The sequence below is a fragment of the Panthera leo genome, chromosome D1 (genome assembly GCF_018350215.1).
Source record: "Panthera leo isolate Ple1 chromosome D1, P.leo_Ple1_pat1.1, whole genome shotgun sequence".
Lineage (NCBI taxonomy): Eukaryota > Metazoa > Chordata > Mammalia > Carnivora > Felidae > Panthera > Panthera leo.
This window is the reverse complement of record NC_056688.1, coordinates 65,795,901-65,818,356: the sequence shown is the minus strand read 5'-3', so window position 1 is coordinate 65,818,356 and position 22,456 is coordinate 65,795,901. Positions and strand designations below refer to the sequence as shown.

At 42.7% G+C, this 22,456-nt stretch overlaps 1 protein-coding gene across 2 annotated transcripts in view; it reads left to right on the top strand.

The window, feature by feature from the left end:
- SCUBE2 (signal peptide, CUB domain and EGF like domain containing 2) overlaps positions 1–22,456 on the top strand; it is a 63,006-nt gene that overhangs the window by 14,970 nt on the left and 25,580 nt on the right. Inside the window, exons 5-14 of one of the 2 annotated variants that reach the window (XM_042905341.1) lie at positions 3,377–3,502; positions 6,204–6,320; positions 7,065–7,154; positions 12,273–12,389; positions 13,344–13,466; positions 15,887–16,003; positions 17,287–17,409; positions 17,837–17,953; positions 18,214–18,300; positions 20,015–20,119. In XM_042905341.1, the coding sequence (XP_042761275.1) occupies positions 3,377–3,502; positions 6,204–6,320; positions 7,065–7,154; positions 12,273–12,389; positions 13,344–13,466; positions 15,887–16,003; positions 17,287–17,409; positions 17,837–17,953; positions 18,214–18,300; positions 20,015–20,119 (1,122 nt within the window). The remainder of the gene's footprint in view (positions 1–3,376; positions 3,503–6,203; positions 6,321–7,064; positions 7,155–12,272; positions 12,390–13,343; positions 13,467–15,886; positions 16,004–17,286; positions 17,410–17,836; positions 17,954–18,213; positions 18,301–20,014; positions 20,120–22,456) is intronic. The other variant, XM_042905342.1, reaches the window with a different exon arrangement.

The following is a 22,456-nucleotide window of genomic DNA, read 5'->3' as shown; positions in this document are numbered from 1 at the left end:
CTTGCACTTCCAAAGCAGTAGCTCAGCCCCTTTCTCCCCTCTGGCGAGACCTCCAGACTGATTACAGACACAGGCTCTTCATAACAGAAGTAAATACAAAAGCAGTCCCTTTTTGCAATCTGTGTTTTCTAAATTTTTAACAATTCAGACATTCTTGGATTCCCTGAAGAGTATTTAAAATGAACTTATTTGTCTGGAGCTAAAGCCAAAATCCAAGAATTTGAGTTGTGGTCTAAGTGTGCTCTCTGTGATTTTCCGTGGTGTTTCAACCTGATTGCTTGGTGAATTCAGGGCAGTGTAAGCCAACAGATTATAGCAGTCTGTAACTGAGACCCTGTCCATCCTAGGGTTTTAACTCTTCAAATAGATCAGTCTGTAAACAGTGTTCCTTTAGGATTTCCTTCTTGATGTGCACATGAAACCCTTAGAACCTGTTATTAAAATGGACTTTAAAACCCATTGTTGATACTCCAAAATTGGTTAAAAGAAGGTGACATTACAAGCTAGTATTTTCTAGTGTTGTGGTTACTTTTAATAATTATTTACTAAATGTTCTTCAATTTAGGGGATCATAATAGATGATTCTGAGGGAAAGCTTAAGCTATTGATTTTTTAAAATTATTCTTCTTAGAGACCCCAAAGCTCTGATAAAGAGACTGTGTGTTTTCACCCATGTAATGGGGGTAGGCTGGAGAGAGACATACTGACCCGGCTGGCCTTTGTCCCCATTCATGGGTGCTCAGGCTCTCAAAATGAGCATTCCTCTTTTGTTTTGTCTGGTCTGAGAATATTTTTCGATGCTTGCATCGCTGCCCTTGCAGAGTAGGGGGAAGGTGTCAGGGTAGTGAGGAAGGGGCTGTGCTCTCAACAGGGCCTGTGTCTGTCTTTGGTAGAACATTTCTTGCTCTGTTCACAAGGCATATATTAATTCAGTTTCCAGAAATATTCTTCAGGGAGACTCTGAGCTGGGGACCACCGCAATAGGCTATTTCTAATGTTTTTGCGAGCTATTTCACTCCCGGTAAACTAAACAACCCTAAACATGACTGCCAGCCCAATTTCTGGGGGGAGCCAGAATCTTGGCTGGGCCTCCCAGTTGGGACCAGACCCATCTGCTTCCCCTAGCAGTGGCATTTTTTTGTGTGTGTCAGGATACTATGAACAGCTTGGGGGGCACCTTTTGAAAAGTCCCCAGCATTTCCAGAGTCATTTTAACCTCTATTACCTCCTGGTAAGTTTAGGTCTGGCTTGATATGATAGGACATGGGGGGCAACTTTTTGTGTATCCCCATGGCATCTGACACAGTCAATCCTTTCTTTCTTTCTTTCTTTCTTTCTTTCTTTCTTTCTTTCTTTCTTTCTTTCTTTTTACAGTCAATTCTTATGAAATATTTCTTGTGTAAGTGAATTGCTCCTCTGAGGTGGTAAAGGTCACTTTGCAAATGTCTTAGACTTGAAAACAGAGTGAAGAGAAGCAGCAGCTGACCTGTTTGGGGAGCGTACTTTGCAGGTATTCCTGCTTCCTTTTCTTGGGCACTGTTATGTTTAGCCCTGGTACTCCTGGTGCCTGTCATTCCAAATGCTCTGTTGATCCACGAGCAAATGTAATTCTTGCTGGGCCTTCCTAGGAGGACAGGGCGCTGCTTCTGGAGACAGCTCTCACCTCCTGTGCTGTCTCAGTATTGGGAGCAAATAACATTTCCAAAAATCACCAGCCAGAACTAAGAGAGAGCTTTGCTCTGATCTAGTACAAGCCCCATTCTGTGTTAACTGACAGCAGCCTTGGCATGGGTGAATGAATCTCAGCAACTTCCAGCAGACTGAGTGCTGGAGTTCAAACAGCTTGTAACTGTCAGATAAAAAACAAAATGGCTTTAAGAGAATATGGGATGTATTAACAGTTACGCTGTCTTTTGGAATAGGAATGACATCTGTTTGTATTAAATCAGCTATTCCAGTTAAGCATAGATCAACGACTCTATGGCGAGAATTAGCGAGAAGTGACTTTTGACTTAATTAGGACCAACTGATTCTAATTAAGTCAAAAGATTTTAGGGGGACAATACAGAACAGTGTAGGATCCTAGAGAAGTTGAATGAAAACTTTTTGTACTCATGTTTAAAACAGTGCTACTTTGGGGTGCCTGGGTGGCTCAGTCAGTTAAGCATCTGACTTCGGCTCAGGTCATGATCTCGCAGTTTGTGAGTTCAAGTCCCGTGTCGGGCTCTGTGCTGATGGCCTGGAGCCTGCTTCAGATTCTGTGTCTCCCCCTGTCTCTTCCCCTCCCATGCTCATGTTCGGTCTCTCTCTGACTCTCAATAATAAATAAACGTTAAAAACTTTTTTTAAATTTCTACTTCTAGTGTTAGAGAGTGTCTTGTTGGTTGAAAACAAAAAAACCTACTCTCAAAGACACTTATTGTACAGAGGCAAAGAAGCATCACATGGGCATGTATTTAATATAATAATGCAGTACAAACTGAGCAGAGGTTTTGAGAATACTCTTGGGTGTGATGAGAGTTCCTCCAGAGTTCTGGCAGGTAGCAGGGTCTCAAAGAATTGGTTTTGAGAAGAGGCAGGATTCTGGCAAACCACAAAGATATACACTATGTTATGACCCCATCATTTAAATGCATATTAAACTAGCCAGGAAAAGAATCTTCTTCCCAGCTCTGTTACCACAAGATTGGACCTAATGGAAATGATAGTATACCTGGAAAGGATTTTACAGCACATGTGTGAGGTCTCTTTCTGTTCTCTCTGTTGTGTTGTTGCTATGCTCTGAACCTGCTGAGGGAGGGCCCAGGGACTAGGTGAGGGTGGTCACAGAAGAGAGGCCCCTGGGCTGGTGTTCACATGCTGATGCCAGAAGCTAGTAGTCAGAGTCCCCTCCAAAGTGTGGATTTGGTTGGGGTAGAGAGGGGAGTTGACATTTTCAGAAAATCATCTTCAAGAGTATGTGAACAAGTTGGGAATCTTCGTCTCTGCAGATTTCCTTAGAGAGATTGTCCCCTCTTTGTATCCTTGGTCAGCATGGGTAACAACCTAGCAGAGGTGAGAGTCTAGGTAGCAGTTCCCGGGGTCTGCAGGCTGTGGTTCCACACCCCCCAGAGAGCTCTTGTGCTTTCTTTTCAGTGTACTAGGAAGGCTCCTACCTCTAGGAGACTTCAGACTTTGTATCTCTTGGGTGAGATAAAAATTTTTTATGTCTCTGTTAATTGACCTGACTGGATTTGGATGACATGTTTGTTTAAAATGTGGGGCCGATGGAGACCCAGGCAGGCAGGTCCCCCCTCTCCCCAGCCTTTTGCAGTGCCCCTGGGGCTCAGGACTGTGCCTACAGCCTGCTCACTGGCTGCATGCTGCTGTTTTGCAGAGGGTCTGAGCTGCATGAATCAGAATCACGGCTGTGGTCACATCTGCAAGGAGGCCCCGAAGGGCAGCGTCGCCTGTGAGTGCAGGCCAGGTTTTGAGCTGGCCAAGAATCAGAGAGACTGCATCCGTAAGTACAGACTGGCACACGCCTGTGCTGGGAACCATCCTACTCCACAGGTTGTCTTCAGCAGCCCAGGATCAGAAATGCCACCTCATGGTGGAGCAATCACATCAGGAAAGGCAGCCATCTTAAGATACTGACCTTCACTGAGGACTAAGTTTGCTGCACAAGGGTAGTCTCTGATAGGGAAAGGAAATTATACTTTTTAAGGGAACCAATCAGAAGGAAATAAAATTTGGGAGTGAGGACTGTGAATGTTGGGGGCCAGTCTCCCTGTTCCCACAGAATGAAACCAAATGTTGTCATCTGGCAATCACAGCTCTTTGCTACCTGGTCCTGCTTCTTGTACAAGCCACATCCACCTCCTTTTCCCAAACACCGACCTATTTGCCTGCTGGAGAACAGCCCATGTTCTTTCATGCCTCCAAGCCTTCTCCAAGCCCTCCTCCTCACCTGGCTTGGTGAATTCTCACTCAGTTTTTAATATTCTGCCTAACGCCTAATAATGATAAGGATAATAGCTACTTTTGGGGAACATTTACTGTGTGCAAAGTCTTGTCCAAAGATGTACCAATTCCATTGAATTCTTAATATCACCACCCTATGAGCTAAGTATTATTATCCTCATTTTTAGTTGAGAAAATTATGGAGAAGGTAAAGCAACAAGGTCACACAGGGAGCACATGGCCAATTAGGATTTGGGTGTCGATCTAGCTCGAAGGCTCTTTAGCACTTTGCTAGACTTCCCCAGAAGCCCTGACAGACTGGGCAGCCATTTTGTATTTTGGCTCCCACAGCACTGTTGATTCCTCAATTATAGCACACGACACCAGGCTTGAATTGTGTATTTATGTGTCTGTCTCCCCAGCTGTGAGCCCCCACAGTCAGGGACCTTGTCTTATTTTTGCCTCTTAGTCTTCCCCTGGTGCCTACCACAGGATGTGCTCACTACATATTTATTTATGAATGGATGGATCAATGGTGTACCCAGTCTGGACATAGCTGCCATACAACGATGAAACACAATAATGAAACTCCACTGGTAATAGGAAACAACCTGCCATTAAAGGTGTTCCTAAACCACTATCTATGCCAGAGGAGACACGGATGGTTTTCCTTTAGCAACTCTTCCCAAAGCCATGGACTTTCTATAATTCCCCTGCAGTTTGCGGGGGATGGTTGTTTACAGTGAGTCGACCTGAGTGGTTAAGAGATGAGGAGGTAGTTTCTCTGGTGAGAGACTTTTCTCCATTGTCTCCATCACAAAGCAGAGTGCAGCTCTGAAACCTGCCAAACCAGGGCTGGTGCCACCACCAGAAATAGATTCTGACAGACTCTTAGGACTCCTAAAAGTGAGGCTGTCCCTGCAAGCTTCTAGTGGGCTGAACCAAGTGGCTCCACTAGGTGCCTTCACAAGGAGGACCCACGTCTCTAGAGGAGACTCACCTGTGGAGTGCGACTCTTTGGCAGTTCAGTTTTTCAGGGGCTAGTAGAATACCTGGAATTTAAATTTTAAAATATTCTTGAGATGTCACTTCCTCAAATATTATTATAATCACATTTGAGGAAAGAACAAAACGAAAAACAGAAGAATTCCACCACATAACCAGCTGTTTCACCGTTTTTTTGTTTTGTTTTGTTTTTTGCTCTTCCCTCATGTCCCTTCACTTTTTCCATATTCCCATTTAGTTGTTCTCAGACATACGCAATTTTTACACCACTGTGACCACAGAACAGTTTCTTTCTCACGTCACAAATATGTATTTCGTTCTTTCACATTGGAAACATTAGAAATGCTTATGTAAGAATTTCAACAGCCCTAAGTGTGTAAAGAAAATCTATAACCTTCCCTTTCCCATTTCTCTTGCCAGAGGTAACCACAGTTCAGTTTGATGATAGATCATTTTGAGTTGGCTTTTTTTTTGGCTTATCATCAGTGAGTTCATACAGTCTTCGTAATCGTTGGTTAATGTTGCATTAAATATGTGCAGTCATCATTTCCTCTACATTCCCTCCCTTCTAACTAATCTAGATAGAATCTGATGAGAGAGATTCTAACGTATTTGTACAAATAAGTATTATCTGTTTCTTCCAGAGTAAAGTGCTAGAACATTTTCTAAAGCCCCAGTATAGCTGTATTAATATGCAAAACTTCTCCTGATAGAACAAAGCAGTAGTCTAGAATCTTTTGGCATAATTCCCCTGGAATAGTGATAATCTCTCTTACCTTCCTGTTGCCATTTTCCTGTATAACTGCTCAAATCTGTCATTCAGCATTTCTTTTTTTTAATGTTTTTTTTTAAGTTTATTTATTTATTTTGAGAGAGAGAAAGAGAGAGCAGGGGAGGGGCAGAGAGAAAGGGAAAGAGAGAGAATCTCCAGTGGGCTCTGCACTGACAATGGAGACCCCGATGTGGGTCTCGAACTCACGAACTGCGAGATTGTGACCTGAGCTGAAATCAAGAGTCAAGATGCTTAACCTACTGAGCCACCCAGGTGCCCCAGCATTTCTTGAATTCATACTGTGACTATCTGTTTACGTAGACAGCGTCTGGCTCTGAGTCAGGGTTACTTCTTTTATGTGCAGTGCCTAGCACACACTAGGTGTTCAAAGCTTGCTGAATGACAAGCAGAGATCTTCTGAAGCAAACCCATCCCTGGTTGTGGAAAAGTCAGTGCTCAGTGTGTTGCTTGGGTTTCCTCTTAGTGACCTGTAACCATGGGAATGGTGGGTGCCAGCACTCCTGCGAGGACACGACCGAAGGCCCGGAGTGTAGCTGCCACCCAGGGTACAAGATGCACACAGATGGAAGGAGCTGCCTCGGTGAGTGACCCCTACACTTGGTGAGGGTCTGCCCCAGCCTGCCCACCCCTAACCCCAAAACTGAACCTAACTGTTAATGGTGTTTAGCACCAGATTCAGGGTATTTCCAGAGCATTTGCCTCCAGATGGGTTCTGTGATGCTTTACATGTGGTGGTGGGAGTAGTCTAGTCCTGGGAGGGTGTCCCCTCTCTCCCTGTGCCACCATGGAAAGCCCTTTCTCTTCTCCTAGACTAGGGGGGCTCCTGAAGATGGTACTCTGGAGACTGGGACAATACATCCTAAAGGTCCAGGGCGACATGAAGTTAAAGCTAGCCATTTGTGATGACACAGTGGCCCTTATGGTCAGCAGAAGCCCCTGTTGCCTATTTCTGTTGGGATGCTATCCTGTACTTCATGGTCTGTCCTTTGCTAGCTCCATTTTAGAGGTTCCCAGGCCCCAGGTTCTTTTTGTCCTGGACTGAGGGTACTGGAGTGAATCTGAAGCTTACATTCCCTAGTGTCTCTTTGGTCACTGCAATATGCTTCAAAAATCTTTTCCATATTTAATGTTTACTAAGGCTCTGCAGCCATTCAACATACTGTGTTTCCCGCAGAGCCTCTTTACAACACGTTTTTATTGAGGGAACAGAGTGGCACATCTTACATTGTTCTCGTGTCTGGGGTTTCGGCAGAAGGGGTTGTGCAGGGGATGAATAATCTGATTCATTCAGTCTGAGAACTGTGCTGTTTTGCGTCTCTTATAGAGCAAGAGGACGCTGCCCTGGAGGTGACAGAGAGCAATGCCACATCAGTGGTGGACAGTGATAAACGGGTGAAACGGCGGCTGCTCATGGGTAGGCACTGCAACCTCTTCCTTGGCCACTGTCCTGTCCCTTTCCCTTAACTTATTACATCAGGCCTGAACCTGGGCCTAACTTATTACATCAGGGCCCCTACACCCCCAGACCAGCTGGACCTGGGTCAGCAGCTCCTGTCAAGCCACATTGTGTCTGTTCTTCACCCACTGCTGTTACTTAGTCACCATCCAAGGACTCTAGAATTGTGGGAAGGGCACCGGCCCAGCAATCAGAACAAGCAAGTTAGCCTCCTAGCGCTGCCCCCAACTGGCTGTGAGACTCGGGCAAATCCCCCTGCGCCTCGGTCTCCTGGTCTTTCTTTGAAACGGATATAATAAAACCTACCTCTTAGGGTTATCAGGAAGCTCAGTTATGATAATAATATGCAAAAGTGGCCATAGTCCAATGCCTGGGACTTAGTGGGTGGTCAGTGAATGTCAGTTCCTGTCCTTCTGAGTAACTGACTGACCAGGGAGGCACTTTGGGCAGGCAGCCCCTAGCTTAGCATGGTGATTTGTCTGGGTTTTTGTCAGCCGAGTCATCTTCTCTCTGACTTCAGCCCATGGTAATGGCAAAAGAGATGAATGGAGAAGAGTGGCACTTGGCTGTGGGATATAAGAAGGTCTGCCAGCAGATCTGCCAGCAGAGCTGGAGACGGGAACAGAAGTAGAGGCAGTGGCTGTGTGGGTAGCAATCAGATCCTCTGGCACATTATTATTCTGGAGAAAGCTTGGCTTGACCTAAACAAAACCAGTTTTTTGATAGCTTCTATATTTAACAGGTAATATATTGAGCAGACATTGGCCACCAGGCAGGTGACATTTCTGAGCTCTTTTCTACCCTATTAAAATTATATTTAATTGCGTTGAATTAAAATACTGCATACGAGTAGTATAAAAAACCTTAAAAACTTTAATCAGTGCTATTAGGCATGTAATGAAATACATCATTTCCTTGCCTCAAAACTTCCCTTTCCCTCATCCCATTTGACAAAGGCAACAATTTTCATTTCTCCTAGTTGTTTCTTCTTCTAACTTGCCCTCCACCATATTTCTGAAAAGTATATATAGTTATTTCTCTTTTTCCCACGTATATTGTGACATTATACACTTATTTCTTGTTGTGTCAGTTTTAGATATTTACTTTGACTTCCTATTCCAGGACACAACAAGTTTTAGCTCTCTTCTGCCCTCTCCCCTAATGCATACACTCCCTCTCCCATACCCTTAATGTGGTTTTATCACTATTTAAATCAATATTATGTATTTACATCATTGTGATTATGAATATCTAAATATGATTCACCTGAACCATGTAATGTGCTATGATTATTATTTTCTCTGCTTAGTTTTCTAAGTACCTCTTAGCAGTTCTTTTGCAAATTTCAGGCAGAGTTCTAAAACCCTTTCAATGTGTTCAAATACAACAATTGTCTTATCAATTCCATTTTCTTCTTTTTATTTTATTTTATTTTTTTCAGTATATGAAATTTATTGTCAAATTGGTTTCCATACAACACCTCCATTTCCTTCTTAAAAAGTATCTTCCGGGGGTGCCTGAGTGGCTCAAACAGTTAAGCTTCTGACTCTTGATTTCAGCTCAGGTCCTGATCTCGCGGTTTGTGAGATTGAGCCCCACGTTGGGCTCTGTGCTGATGGAGCGGAGCCTGTTTGGGATTCTCTCTTTCCCTCTGTCTCTGCCCCTTCCCCGCTCAAAATAAATAAATAAACATTAAAAAAATGTTTTTAAAGTGTCTTATGAGGCTTCCCTGCCGTAGAGGGGCCTGATTCTTCAGGCTGGCTGTACACTTCTCCTCTGGGCCTTCCCATTAGCACCAGCCTGGGAATGCCCTTCACCATGCTCCTGTGTCAGTAGACCTCATGTCTTCTCTTTTGTTAGTTTACACGGGTAGGTATAGGTTTTTAAAAGCCTTCCACGCCTGAGAATGCCTTTCTACTCTCCTTTTATTGAGAATTTAGCTCAGTATAGAATTCCGAGTTGTGAGTAGTGAGTGCTCTATTTTTTTCAGGCATTCAGTGTTGTTTTAAGAAATCTAAAGTCATTTTTATTTTTGATCCTTTGAATGGAATCTATGAAAGCTTCTGTCTGGATGTTTTCAGGGTCTTATCCTTGTCCCTGTTGATGTGAAATTTCACAATAATGACCCTCACTATGGGACTTTTCCCACCTGTTATGCTGAAGGCCACTCAGTTGGCCTTTTCAATATGGATATTTGAGTCCTTTAGTTCTGAGACAGTTCCTTATATTTTTTCTTTGATAATTTTCTTCACTCCGTATTCTCTGTTCTTTCTCTCTGGAACTTGTGTTAGTTGGCTGTTTAACTCCTCTAATTTTCTTCTCTTTTCTTAAATTTTTGTTCTATTTCTAGGAGATTTTCCATTTTTTTCTTCTAATCCTCTCCAGGATTTCTTTTTAAATTTCTGTTTTCATACTGTAATTTTTCAAGAATTTTACTTTGGTCTTTTGTTGTAGGTACATATTCATGTTTCATGAATGCTTTTCTTATCTCTCTGAGGAAATTAATTACAAGATTTTTAAAACTTTTATTTTTTTCCCCCTGTATTAGCTTTGTTTCTTCCAAGTTCCCTCTTCCTTGTTTGTTTGATTTGGTGCATTTGTTTAATTTTAAAGGCCTTCTTGAACTGTCTGGTGATTCTAGGTTGAGTTTTCATATTTAATAGTGAAATACTAAAAAGCCAATTGGATATTCTATCAGTTGGTAGGCTTTATACTTGGATGACTAGGCAGTGACTTAGCCATTTCATCTGGAGATCTTCAAATGCTAATATCTATACGTCTTTTCACTTGGGCAGGCCAGTTCAGTCTCCTGCCAAGCATAGTCTTGCCTGTCAGTGTTCCCAGAGCTGGGATGATGGTGGTGGTGGTAAGACTTTGAGATCTCTCTTTTCAGGGTATAGATTTTTACCTAACAGTGTCTCTTCCTCCCTCTCTGCTATTCCTGGTTCCCTGGAGCCCAGTACTTCTCTGGTCCCACTTCTCCAGAGGATAAATTTCTCTGTTGTAGCCCGAATAGGGAAGGGGGAGTCACCTGGCTGTGAAATTTAGGAGGGGATCTGAGGGTTTATCTGTTTCTTTCACAGACTTATAATCAATCTTCCTATTTTTAGCTCCTTCCTCGCCTCCGCCTCTAGAGTAACTTCGTATCTCCAATTCCCAGGCCTTTCTGGGGTTCTGTGGCTCATATGAGCTTACCACCTGTTGGCACCCCCTCTGCAGACCACTAGGGTTTATCTTTCTGCTGTGCCCATTACTGCTCCTCCACTGATATGCCACTTCCAGGATGTTTATATTGTCTTGGCTTCCATTTTCTTTGTCCTTAAGGATTTGTACTTTAAAAAATTTTTAATTTCAGTCTAGTTAACATACAGTGTAATATTAGTTTCAGGTGTACAATATAGTGACTCGGCACTTCCATACAACACCTGGTGCCCATCACAAGTGCACTCCTTAATCCCCATCACCTGTTTCACGTATCCACCCACCTACCTCTCCTCTGGTTACCATCCATTGTTCTCTGTAGTTAGGAATCTGTTTTTTGGTTTGTCTCTCTCTTTTTGTCCTTTGCTCATTTGTTTTCTTTCTTAAATTCCACATATGAGTGAACTCATATGGTATTTGTCTTTCTCTGACTTATTTAGCTTAGCATAAAAAAAAATTTAAGTGTCTTCGGAGTATAGAGTATTGTAACTCCATCTGTGTTGTTGCAAATGGCAGGATTTAATTCTTTTTTATGGCTGAATAATATTCCAGTGTGTGTGTGTGTGTGTGTGTGTGTGTGTGTGTGTGTGTGTGTGTGTATCATGTTTTCTTTATTCATTCATTCATCAACTGATGGACACTTGGGCTGTTTCCATAATTTGGCTATTGTAAATAATGCTGCCAGAAACATGGGGTGTATGTGTCCCATTGAATTAGTGTTTTTGTATTTTTTGGGTAAATATCCAGTAGTGTGGTTACTGGATTGTAGGGGAGTTCTATTTTTAACTTTTAGAGGAATCTCCATACTCTTTTACACCAGTTTTTAAGGATTTATACTTTATTATTTTTTGTTTGTTGTGTGTATGTGTGTGTGTGTGAGAGAGAGAGAGAGACAGAGACAGGGACAGAGACAGGGAGAATTCCAAGCAGGCTTCTCACTGACAGTGCAGAGCCCAACACCAGGCTCTTTGCAGGGCTTGATCTCACCACTGCAAGATCACAACTCAAGCTGATATTGAGAGTTGGATGCTTAACCAGCTGAGCCAGCCTGGTGCCCCAAGGATTTATACTTGAAAAAAATCTATTTACTCTCATGTTAGGTTTTGAGAGGAAACAGATATACCTATTCTACTGTCCTATTTAATTAGAACTAAGCTTCTCCCCCCAAGGCTCTACAGTGAGGTAGCTATGGAAGTAAAAGCAGTAAGTGAAACTAGAAGGACATTTGCTTGTTGTTCCCCATCTCTTTAGTTGTGACTTAAGAACTTTGGCTGATTTTTTCATGTACTTCTGACAGGTCTTTCTCCTTTCAGCGAAAGGTAAACTTCTAATCTGAGTTAATTGGCAGTTGCAGGGATGAAGTCCAATGACTTCCCTTCTGCAGCAAGGGAATAGTTGGGGTAGGGGAAGCTTGCCCTCTCTTGCTTCTCCTATTACTTATATTGAAGGGAGAGGGTTCAGGATCGAGGAAGGGACATCCCCCTTTGCCCTGTTCTGCATTCACATCTAGCTTGCCAGATGTAGCCACGCTTAGCAGGTCACTGGCTGTGGATCAATAGGAAATTTTAGTGGCTTCAAATCTGCCAGTGGGGGATTGGGAAGGCTCAGCAAGTTGGCGAGAGAGACATTGTTAGCCTTGTATCAAGCTTCTTTGGGAGATGTCACTTATTTAGATGGGAGAGAGGAGCTGCACCTGCTGTCTCTTTAGCTCACCTGCAGGTGGTAGAGACTTGGGATACAACTGTGAGTACCCCACCATGCTTCTTGGATTTCATGAACTTTGCCAGTTATTAATACTGCAGCGATATCCTTTCCTCCCAGCTGTATCAGCATTTCTTTAGCAAGCTAACTGTCTTTTTCTTACCTCCTTGTCAGAAACGTGTGCTGTCAACAATGGAGGCTGTGATCGCACCTGTAAGGATACTTCAACAGGTGTTCATTGCAGTTGTCCCGTTGGATTCACCCTCCAGTTGGATGGGAAGACTTGTAAAGGTAGCCTGTGCCTCTCCATGCTGCTAATGTATGGGGATGAAGGAAGCTCTTCCCCTCCATATCTCCTGAGTGATTCCGGATTTGCTTATGATTCATATTGATCGAAGCTTTTCTTCCCTGGACTAGTGGAAGGTTATAATTGAGTAAGCTTAATTAGAACCAACTTAATTACACTAACTATTGAGAAGGTCAGCTTCAGCAAGCATCAGATGACACATTTCAGGTAGGGCCTTATTAGAAAAAGGCAGAAGCTCAAGAAAACATTCATTTGCAGGTGATAATATCAACATCTTATAAATAACAATCTAGAGACTATTTATAAATAACAGCCAAGATTATTATCCAGAGAACATAATGAATAACTATAAAATTATCTTTTACTAATGAATAGATACCTCAGTGACCTGCTAGCATTTCATGGGCAAGAGTACAAAGGCTTAGTTCTTTAACATGATAAAAAGTAGACAACCAGTTACCAGATGAAACTGAGAGAAGATAAGATTAATTTGAGTATCAGGAATCATTTAAAAGCATTGAGACTACTTGATTGTTGTGTAATTTGCCAAAGCAAATGTTCTAATTCCTTATAAATTGAAGCATTAAATTGGAATGGAAAGTATGCCCAAGGGAGCCATCTTATCTTGAGAGAGCAGGGCAAGAATGAAACTATAATAGGACATCACCATTCTTTCCCATAATATGTGTCCTTAATGCTAGTCCAGGGTAGCACAAGTCAGAGTTCTCAAGGGGACAAGACACTTGTCTTTCCAAATCAGTTAAGCCAGACTAGAAAACATGTGTAAGATTAAAAACATCAGCAAACATCCTTAAACGCTTTTATGGGTCTGTTTTTGTTTCAGAGAGTAATGAAGCACGCACACAATAGCACTTCAGGGATTTGTGGAAAACCAGGCAAGTATCGCTCTCTGATTTGCCGATGCTTACCTGTTACAGATATTGATGAGTGCCAGACCCGCAATGGAGGTTGCGATCATTTCTGCAAAAACACCGTGGGCAGTTTTGACTGCAGCTGCAGAAAGGGATTTAAGTTATTAACAGATGAGAAGTCTTGCCAAGGTATGTGCTGAAACATAGCTGTGCTGTGCAATGCCCGCTGGTTGGAGCAGAGAAGACGAAACCCCACTTTGGCAGAGACTGGCTCATTGGGCTTCTTGATGGAGTCATTAATCCAACCTCCAGTCCATGCTTCACTTATTTCATCTGTTGGTAGAGTAAAAACACCAATGTAGCTCACAAGTATTAACGATTAGAGAACACCTTAAAGAATCCATCTGGTGTGATTACAGCAGAGCTGGCTGCTAGAAATGGAATGGATCACAGAGTGTAAACAGGGTTGCATTAGGGTGTTGAGATTATGAGGAATTTTTCTTTTCTAAAAATTTCCTTTAATTTTGAGGATTTTGTAATAAAACTTGGTGGAAAAAGTATATAGATTGAGTTAACATACCTTACCTTTTCCTAGCGAAAAGTTGGGGTCAACCCATAATCAAGGTCATGTACCAGTTGATCTCTTCCTTATAGCCCTTGTTTTAATGACCAGCCTTTGGTGCTTGGGGAGAGGAACGGTGGAGAGGGAAGGGGAATTGAGTGGAGGCAAGGCTGGTGGGTCCTCGGGCAGGATTGCAGACCCCCTCTTACATGCTTTCCTCCCACACAAGAGGTGTGGTAAGGGAGCATCTTTGGGGAGCAGTTGTTGATATTAATAACTCTTACCGATGGGAGTAAGCTTTGTTGGGTGAGAAACATCATATCTAGTTTCAGATGAGCACCTTTTATGCCCTATGGATATATAGGAAGCAGCTTTCAGGAAAGATGTGCTGTCATGTATTCTTGTTCCATTTCTGGAAATAAGAACAGCCTAACTTATTTTGTTAGAAATCCCAGAATTAAACTAAAATCAGAAAATAATATCTGATTTCACTTTAGGTAATAAAAATGGAACATTACCTTCTTTTAGCCTTATGGTATGAATTAGGTTTCTCTCTTGTTTTTTTTTTTTTTTCCTCCTAATACATAATTTGTCAGGCAGTTCAAGTATAGCCCTCTTTAAATTCAGCAAGATCATTCTAGATGAGTATTGCATGGCTTTCTTCTACTTGACTTGGAAAGCAAATTTGATGTTGCACATAATGTTTCCTAATGTATAGGGCAAGAAATACTGTTTAAGCTGTGTAAACACATTAAAAAGGAATTAGAAAAGTGATCTCATTATTTTTGGCAAAGCAACAGCCCATCATGCGCAGCCAAAGCCAGCTACTGAACAAGTCCACATTCCCAACAACTGGTTGATGTTAATCACAGAATTCAGAGAGTGACATCAATTACTAGGGAAGAAATGGATTTTTTTCCTATTTTTCACTGATCAGAACAAATATTTTCACAGAACAAATTTACTGAGGAAATTGCCAAGATTTCTGGGAAAAGCAAATGATGAAGAGATTTTGTAAGAATTTGCCCTTTCTAATTTCATCTTTTCATTCCTCCAGTTCCTTCCAAATGTTTGGTTTTTATTAACATAGTTTCTTGTGGCACATTTGGTGTTGAAAAAGAGATCTAGCTCTGGGCTAATTGGCTTCCACTGAGTTCTGTACTGGTCCTGGTTTATCCATTTGGAGACACAAGTCGTAACTCTATTTAAAAAAAAACCCTCCAAAGAGTTGAGGAAATGAAGCACTGAAATTCTAGTCTACAGGAAAGATGTGAAGACCAGACCAGGGAAGAAGAGATGATTAAATCGACAAAGGCAGCCTCCTGAGGCTAGTTTCCAGGACCTCAGCTGAAGCCAGCAGTGCCTCCACATTGAACCAGGACAGGAGGGGCCTTGTGGGGCTGAACCATGGCAGAAGAACAAAGCCAAGGGATTGGCCAAGAGGATCCAGTTTGGAGCTTAAACACCAAATTTTCGTGTCTGCAATAGAAACTCACTGAGGATGTTTGTGTTCATGCATTCTTTTAGTGCAGAGGACATTAAAACCGAGGATAAATTGGACTCCTGGGGCCAGAAGACTAATTCTGGAAAGACAGGAACCAGATTTATCTCCAACCCAGCTGTTTTCTCCTTTCAATTTGCTAGAGCTTATATAATTAGTACTGCTGTTTTACCAATAGTAACATAACAACAATAATGTATGGGTTGCACCTTATAGTTTACAAACCCTTTTAAGGTATGCTGTCTCATTTAGCTTCATTTAAATATTTTAAATTACTCAGCTTTGCAAATAGGCATGTGAGAAAGACCAACTGAGCCTAAAGACGAGTGCAGTTTGCAACAGAATTTGGAAATAAGGATTCTGGTTCTGAGTATACTTATTGTAGGCTGCCCAACATTGTCTAAACACAAGTGAGCAAGAGAACTGATACTTTTAAAATTCTGTTTATGTTGTTTTTGTTGTCAGTCAATAGGTGGAATTACAAATGCTCTTTCCACTCATCCCTCAGAGTTGGTTTCAGCTCCCCTCTCCCTTTGACAATTACAGATGTGGATGAATGCTCTTTGGATAGGACCTGTGACCACAGCTGCATCAACCACCCTGGCACATTCGCATGTGCTTGCAACAGAGGGTACACCCTCTATGGCTTCACCCACTGTGGAGGTGAGCAGAATGTCCCTCTAGAGTCAGGTGAACCTGGGCCTGCAGGGGAGGCCTAGCTCCCAAGGTTTCTCCAGATCAGGGTCAATTTTCCTATATTGGGGAGTGAATGGGATGTTTTAGTCCCTGTATAGTCGTAGTGACTTCATCAACTCAAGGGAAACATCTGCTAAGGGAAATCTATCACACTGATCCCTTTAACGTGTTGAGTGTGAAATGGAGCAGAGAGAAGAAGTGAGCTAATCAACTGTGAATTCTTTGTTGACTTTATTGACATAGTTGTATTCAGTGGAAGGGTCTCTCAGGAGCTGATATCCTGTCTGTTGGAACTTCCCAGTGGATAGGAAAGTCACAGTCCTCAGAGAGGGCACCAACCAATTCCACAGCTTTGCTGTGCACAGGAGCTAGCTGAAAAGCCTTTTTAAAGCTTGGAGCTAGTCTTTGGACAGGTCTTTGAGCTGGGAGTGGGACCGTCAACTTGATCTCTCTGTGCTGTGCCCATGTAGCAGCATGTTCTGATGTCATTTGTCCTTATTCTCGTGTAGATTATGGCATAAATAAGATTTGACATCAAATGACTCCCCCCACAATTCTGAATGACTTGGGCTTCTTAAAGGTATTACTGAGTATCCGAATATTTGGGAACTACTGGCCTAAATACTTCCTGCCCAATCCTTGTGTTCTATACATAATAAGAATGGAGCGTAGTGGGATTTGGTATAGATAGTATTGTCTCTCTTCTTTTCGATACATCCTTGGCATGGCTAAAAATGTACTTTTCCAGTCCACCAAGAATATATTCAAGAAAATATTCCCTGAATATGGATGTGTGTCTGGGTTTTTGATGGACCACCTTCCAACCTAGACTCAGTCTCAGGTTGATGGGAATTAGTGCAAGTCATTTTCCTTTTCTATATTCCACCTACTGAATATGAACTGTCAAGTGAAGAATCCTAATTCTATCTCCCTTGGTATGTAGCCCAGGAGGATGGGCTATGCAGTGCTTGAGCTTGGACATCTGAAAGTAGAGTGTGCCGCCCTTCTGAGTATCCTGAATGGGGAAAATGTTTGGTCAAGAACGGAACTTGAGACCATCCTGGCGAGGCCTATGCCAGGAAATCCACTGAGTGGGGAGTGGGGTCTGCTGGTGCCAGGTGCACATCCTGAAGGCAGTTAGCACCTTCCCTTTGCTTAGTGAGTTCAACCATGTGACTTCCTCAAGGGAGGGACAGCACCAGCCCGGTCATCCATGGGCTGCTGTGACAGGAGAGTGTTTTGTTCCACAGACACCAACGAGTGCAGCGTCAACAATGGAGGCTGTCAGCAGGTCTGTGTGAACACTGTGGGCAGCTATGAATGCCGATGCCACTCTGCATACAAGCTCCACTGGAATAAAAAAGACTGTGTGGGTAAGGGGTACCGAGGCTCACAGTCAGCGGGCTCACACTGCCACTGGCAGCTCTCTCCCATGTCCAACTGGGCCCGGAGTGCACTTGACCATCCCTTCACTGATTCTTCTCCCCTCAGTGGCAGCAGCCATTCTTTAAATAGTTCAAAAACAGGAGATACTTTACAGGCTCTTTGGTGTTTCCTTCTGTGCTTCTGTGTAGGTTGGAGCACTTCTGTTTTTCTGGTTGTTTTTCTGCATGGAAAAAAATAGCACACAAGTGGCTTCCTTACCTTGGAGGGACATGGCACCCTGTGTCTTGTGTTCTGTGCTGGGTATCAGTTCCACCTTCTTTTCTTGGGGCCTTGGATGTCTGGAACTCAGCTGCCTTTATCATGCCTGGAAGTGTCCTTCTCTTTCTATAAGTGTCTGCTTTTTGTCCTGTCTAGAAGTGAAGGGGGTCCTGCCCACTAATGTATCACCCCATGTGTCCCTGCATTGCGGTAGGAGTGGTGGAGGAGACAGATGCTTCCTCAGATGTCACTCTGGCATTCACCTCTCTTCAGGTGAGTGGGTCTCAGTCCCTGGGGCAAGTCCTCATGCCAGAACCAGGCCTTCCTGGCCTTTAGGTGTTAAACACCCTCAAAGGATTTCCAGGTGTTTGACCAGCTGCCCCTTGACCACCAGAGGCCCATGCCTTGACACCCATATGCTGAGCATTTGTCTAGTGGTCCACGTGGAATGGGAGGTGGGGGGTGATTTTAGCTGCTACCAGGAGAGACCGTAACCTTGCTTTCATGTTGACAACCCACATTCTGTCTGTCAGGACTGCAAGAGGCCTACTCTGTCACCTGCGGCTCTTCCTCTTCTCTCAGGAGCAAACAGCAAAAATCCAATGACTCTGCTTTCGGGGGTAATTACCAAATCTGCGTGTTCTCTCTGGGGTTCACTGTGTTAAATGGGCTTCATTCTTGAGGTGCAGTTCTGGGCGCTGGCTTTATTTTCTTTTCTCTTAATCTCCTCATTGCTGTGAGTGCGTTACAGGATGTTCTTGCCCACAGCCTTTGTGCCTGAAAACTGACTCACTGTGTAACAAATACTTACTGACTGTCCACCGTGTGCTAGGATGCTCTGTGTTCAGCCCTGGTGGGTTGTCATCTTGGGCAGAGGTGCACAGAACTCTGAGATCTGGAGATTCGGGTCTCCCAAACTCCCTGTACCCCAGAGCACCTGAAAGGCCCAGAAAGCAATGTGTGCCTGGAGCACATGGAGTTGGTAGAGATAGGCATGGGCATGATGGGGCGCAAGGATTCTCTCCAGAGAAAAAGGCCTGAACACTTTCTCGTTTGTCAAAAGACAAAGAATGAAATTTAAAGCTTTTAAGTAGCCTTGTCCTCCTTGATTTAGATATCTCTATGATTATGTCATGAGAATATCTGAATGAGCAAATAGTTCCTGATGTCTGTATTACATACATGAGCAGAGCTAGCTGGTAAGAATACTCGAATATATTTATTGAGCAGTTAAAACATACCAGCCTCTGTATTACATGTATTATCTGATCTAATCCACACTGCAACCCTCGGCGCAATTTTGCTATTATCCTCATTAACCAGATGAAGAAACTGAGGTTCAGAGAGGTGAAATGATATACCCAATGTGACTCAGATAGGAAATAGTGGAGCCAGGATTTTAACCAGAAGTCTAGATCTAGAGTCGTAAGCATCATCCTTCACTGCCTCTCTTGCCTAACATTTGGACCCAGTCAGAACAGATATCATGGTCTGTTTCACCAAATCCCTCAGTGATGGGCACTTGGAAATTTATGCCACCCCCAGGATGGGCAAGCAAATAGTTAATAGTCATTCAGTTCTTACTTTGTGCCAGACAGTAGGATAAACTTTATTTTTTTATTATCTCATTTAATCCTCATAAGGATTACATAATCCTCATGTAAGTACCCCAATTTTGTCTGTTTTACAAATGAGGAAACTGAGGCTTAGGGAGCTTTAGTAACTTGCTTAAGTTCTCATCATAAGTCAAAGAGCTAAAGCATGAATCCTGGTCTTTGGTTCTAGAACTTGACATATGATTAAGACTGATTGTGGGAGGGAGAGCAGAATTTTGCACAAGAGGCCCTAAAAGTGGGACTGTCACTTTCCCCAGACCCTGAACATCCTAGCCACATTTAGTGAGTGCCATCCCTGTCTGCTCCCTCAACCTTGTCCTCCCAGGAAAGACTTATCCAGGAGAATCTGCCCTTCACCATTTCCATCAGCAGTCTTGTTTAAATTTGAACTAGGAGATTCTGGTCTTCTTTCTTGGGAAGGCATAAAAGTGACTTCATGGTTCATCTCAGCGTTCAGGTTGTTTTAGGTTCTCTCTTTATTATATTCGAACACAGGATTCACTTCAGATGAAGGGATAAGTGTAACTCTTAGGAGGCTCCTGGTGTCCGCAGCCTCAGGGTAACGGGCACTCCATGATCCAAATCTTTTGTGGTCTCAGGGTAAGAGAGGAGCTCAGGGTGTGCAGTGTATAGCCTACGGATAGCTTGCCACTACCCACCAGGTATTTCCATTCCTTTGTCTCTGAAGATAACATCTCTCACTTGTTTCTTTCTGAAGATGTCGCCACCATCAGGACAAGTGTAACCTTTAAACTAAATGAAGGCAAGTGTAGTTTGAAAAAGGCTGAGCGGTTTCCCGAGGGTCTGCGGCCAGCACTACCAGGTATGGAATCAGATGGCTGGTGCAGGGAGCTTGCCTGCATGTTGGGAAAAGGGCCTGTAACAAGCCGAGCCCTTCAGATGGGATTGAACAGTCCAGAATCTGCAAGGACTCTCTTCGCAGGAGGAAGAGGAGCTAACCTAGCACCTCTGTATAGTTCTGGAGTTATACTTCAGGGTTTCCTTTGCCAGGTACAGATGGTAAAGCTCTGGGGTAACATATGAGTTCACAGGAATCAATAAGGACTTTAAGATGCATTGTCAATTTGTGATCATATTGGGTTAAATTTTCTAGATCTTAGAGTCACTTGGAATATAAGCCAAAGAAATGAAAGAGGTTTGGCTCAGGATAATCTTTGATGAACTAAGATGTAATATCCAGCTTTCCTGCTGGATCCAGTCTTTGGAGGCAGTGACTCCATTAACTTCAGCAGAACAAACACCATCCAAGTAGAACTGACCTTTTAGAGAACAGAACGCAACACTCCTTCCGCAGCTCACATTTCCAGTATTATTTCATAGAATAATTTTAGAGATTAAAAAAAAATCAGGATTCATGGATTAGAGATGCTTCTTTCCTTAGTTTACCTCTAATAAATCATATAAATGAACAAAGCTCACTGTAGTCACTTTTGCCAGTTTTTTTTTAAGAAACTAATTGAGATTAATTTTGGTACCTCCATTTGATGGGATTTTTTTTTAAGTTTATTTGTTTACTTTTGAGAGAGAGTGCAGGTGTGCATGCGTGCATGTGAGCAGGGGAGGGGCAGAGAGAGAGGGAGAGAGAGAATCCCAAGCAGGCTCTGTGCTGACAGCACGGGGCTCGATCTCATGAACCATGAGATCATAACCTGAGCTGAAACTGAGATCAGTCAATTAACCGACTGAGCCACCTAGGTGCCCCCATTTGATGGGATATTATGCAGCTATTAATTATGTGTTTCCAAAGAATGTTTAATGACATAGGAAAATGTTCTTGTAATAAAATGCTAAGATGGAGAAGGGGAGAGTAAGATTTTGTGTATCTAAACAACCCAAACTATGTAAGAAAAAGTGTGACTAGATGGAAAAGAAGGGAAACTCACCATTTCATCAGTAGTAGTAATAACTAGGTGGGAGGATGCAGGAGATTTTAATTTTTAATTTTTTTTTTTTCATTTTCCAAATTCTCCACAGTGAGCATTTATACTTTTAGATCAGAGGGAAAAAGCATTATTTTAAAAGAGACTTGGTCTTTAGTTTCTTTAATGGTATTATACTATGTTAATTTCTTAGTGTTGATAAATATACATGTTAATGTAAGATGTTAGCATTAGGGGAAACAACCAAGTGTATACGGGAACTCTCAGTTCTATCTGAGCAATTTATCTGTAAATCTAAACTTATTTCAAAATAAAAAGTTTAAAATATAGATTTGGGAAAATTGAAGGAGAAAAATATTCAAAATGACTGTTTAGTTTGAGATTTGAAGTTAGCCTTTTGAAAAGGTAAGATGGATTTTTAGGGGAAATTTAGGTGTGAGGGAGAATTAATCTGCCTCCTCCTTCCTTTGGCTCCTGATCACCCATTGCTTTGAACATCCTTGTAGTGTTGAAGAAAAATATGATACAGATGATACATCAGTTGAGTAAAGTAAGAGTTTAAAATATAGATAAATCAGGGGCACCTGGGTGGCTCAGTCAGTTAAGCCTCCGACTTCAGCTCAGGTCACTCACGGTTGGTGAGTTCGAGCCCCATGTTGGGCTCGGAGTCTGGAGCCTGCTTTGGATTCTGTCTCCCTCTCTCCCTGCCCCTCCCCCACTTGTGCTCTGTCTCTCTCTCTCTCACTCTCAAAAATAAATAAACATTAAAACTTTAAAAATCAGACAAATCAGTTGTGTGGATGATAATGTGGTTTGGGTTAACAGCCATTAGTTAAAATATACACTGGAAGCCATGGGAGGGGAGGAGGAGAGATGGCCAGAGTCTGGAATAAGGATGTGCAGAGCCTTGCCTTACACAACACTTTCCCTCCCACCCTAGATGCCTTCATGATATTGTTTGGTTCTCTAGATGCTTTGTGCCGTATATTGCTCCTGGTTATTTCAAAATGAGACCTCACTGTTAATGTGCTTTCCAGCTTCCCCTTCAGGTTAGAATTACTCCAAGGTCAGTTTGCCTGAAAGCAGGAGTTGGTTTTCTTTCTACTTTTATGCTCGTTCCCTATTTGAAGCCTCAGCCCCTGCTTGGTACATCACAGTCCAGCTCTAAGGAAACCAACTGTGAGAACACGAGCACACCTTAGCAGACTGTCAGTTAGGAATGCAAGGCGACCCTGGTGTCCTGTCTTCCACAAATGTGG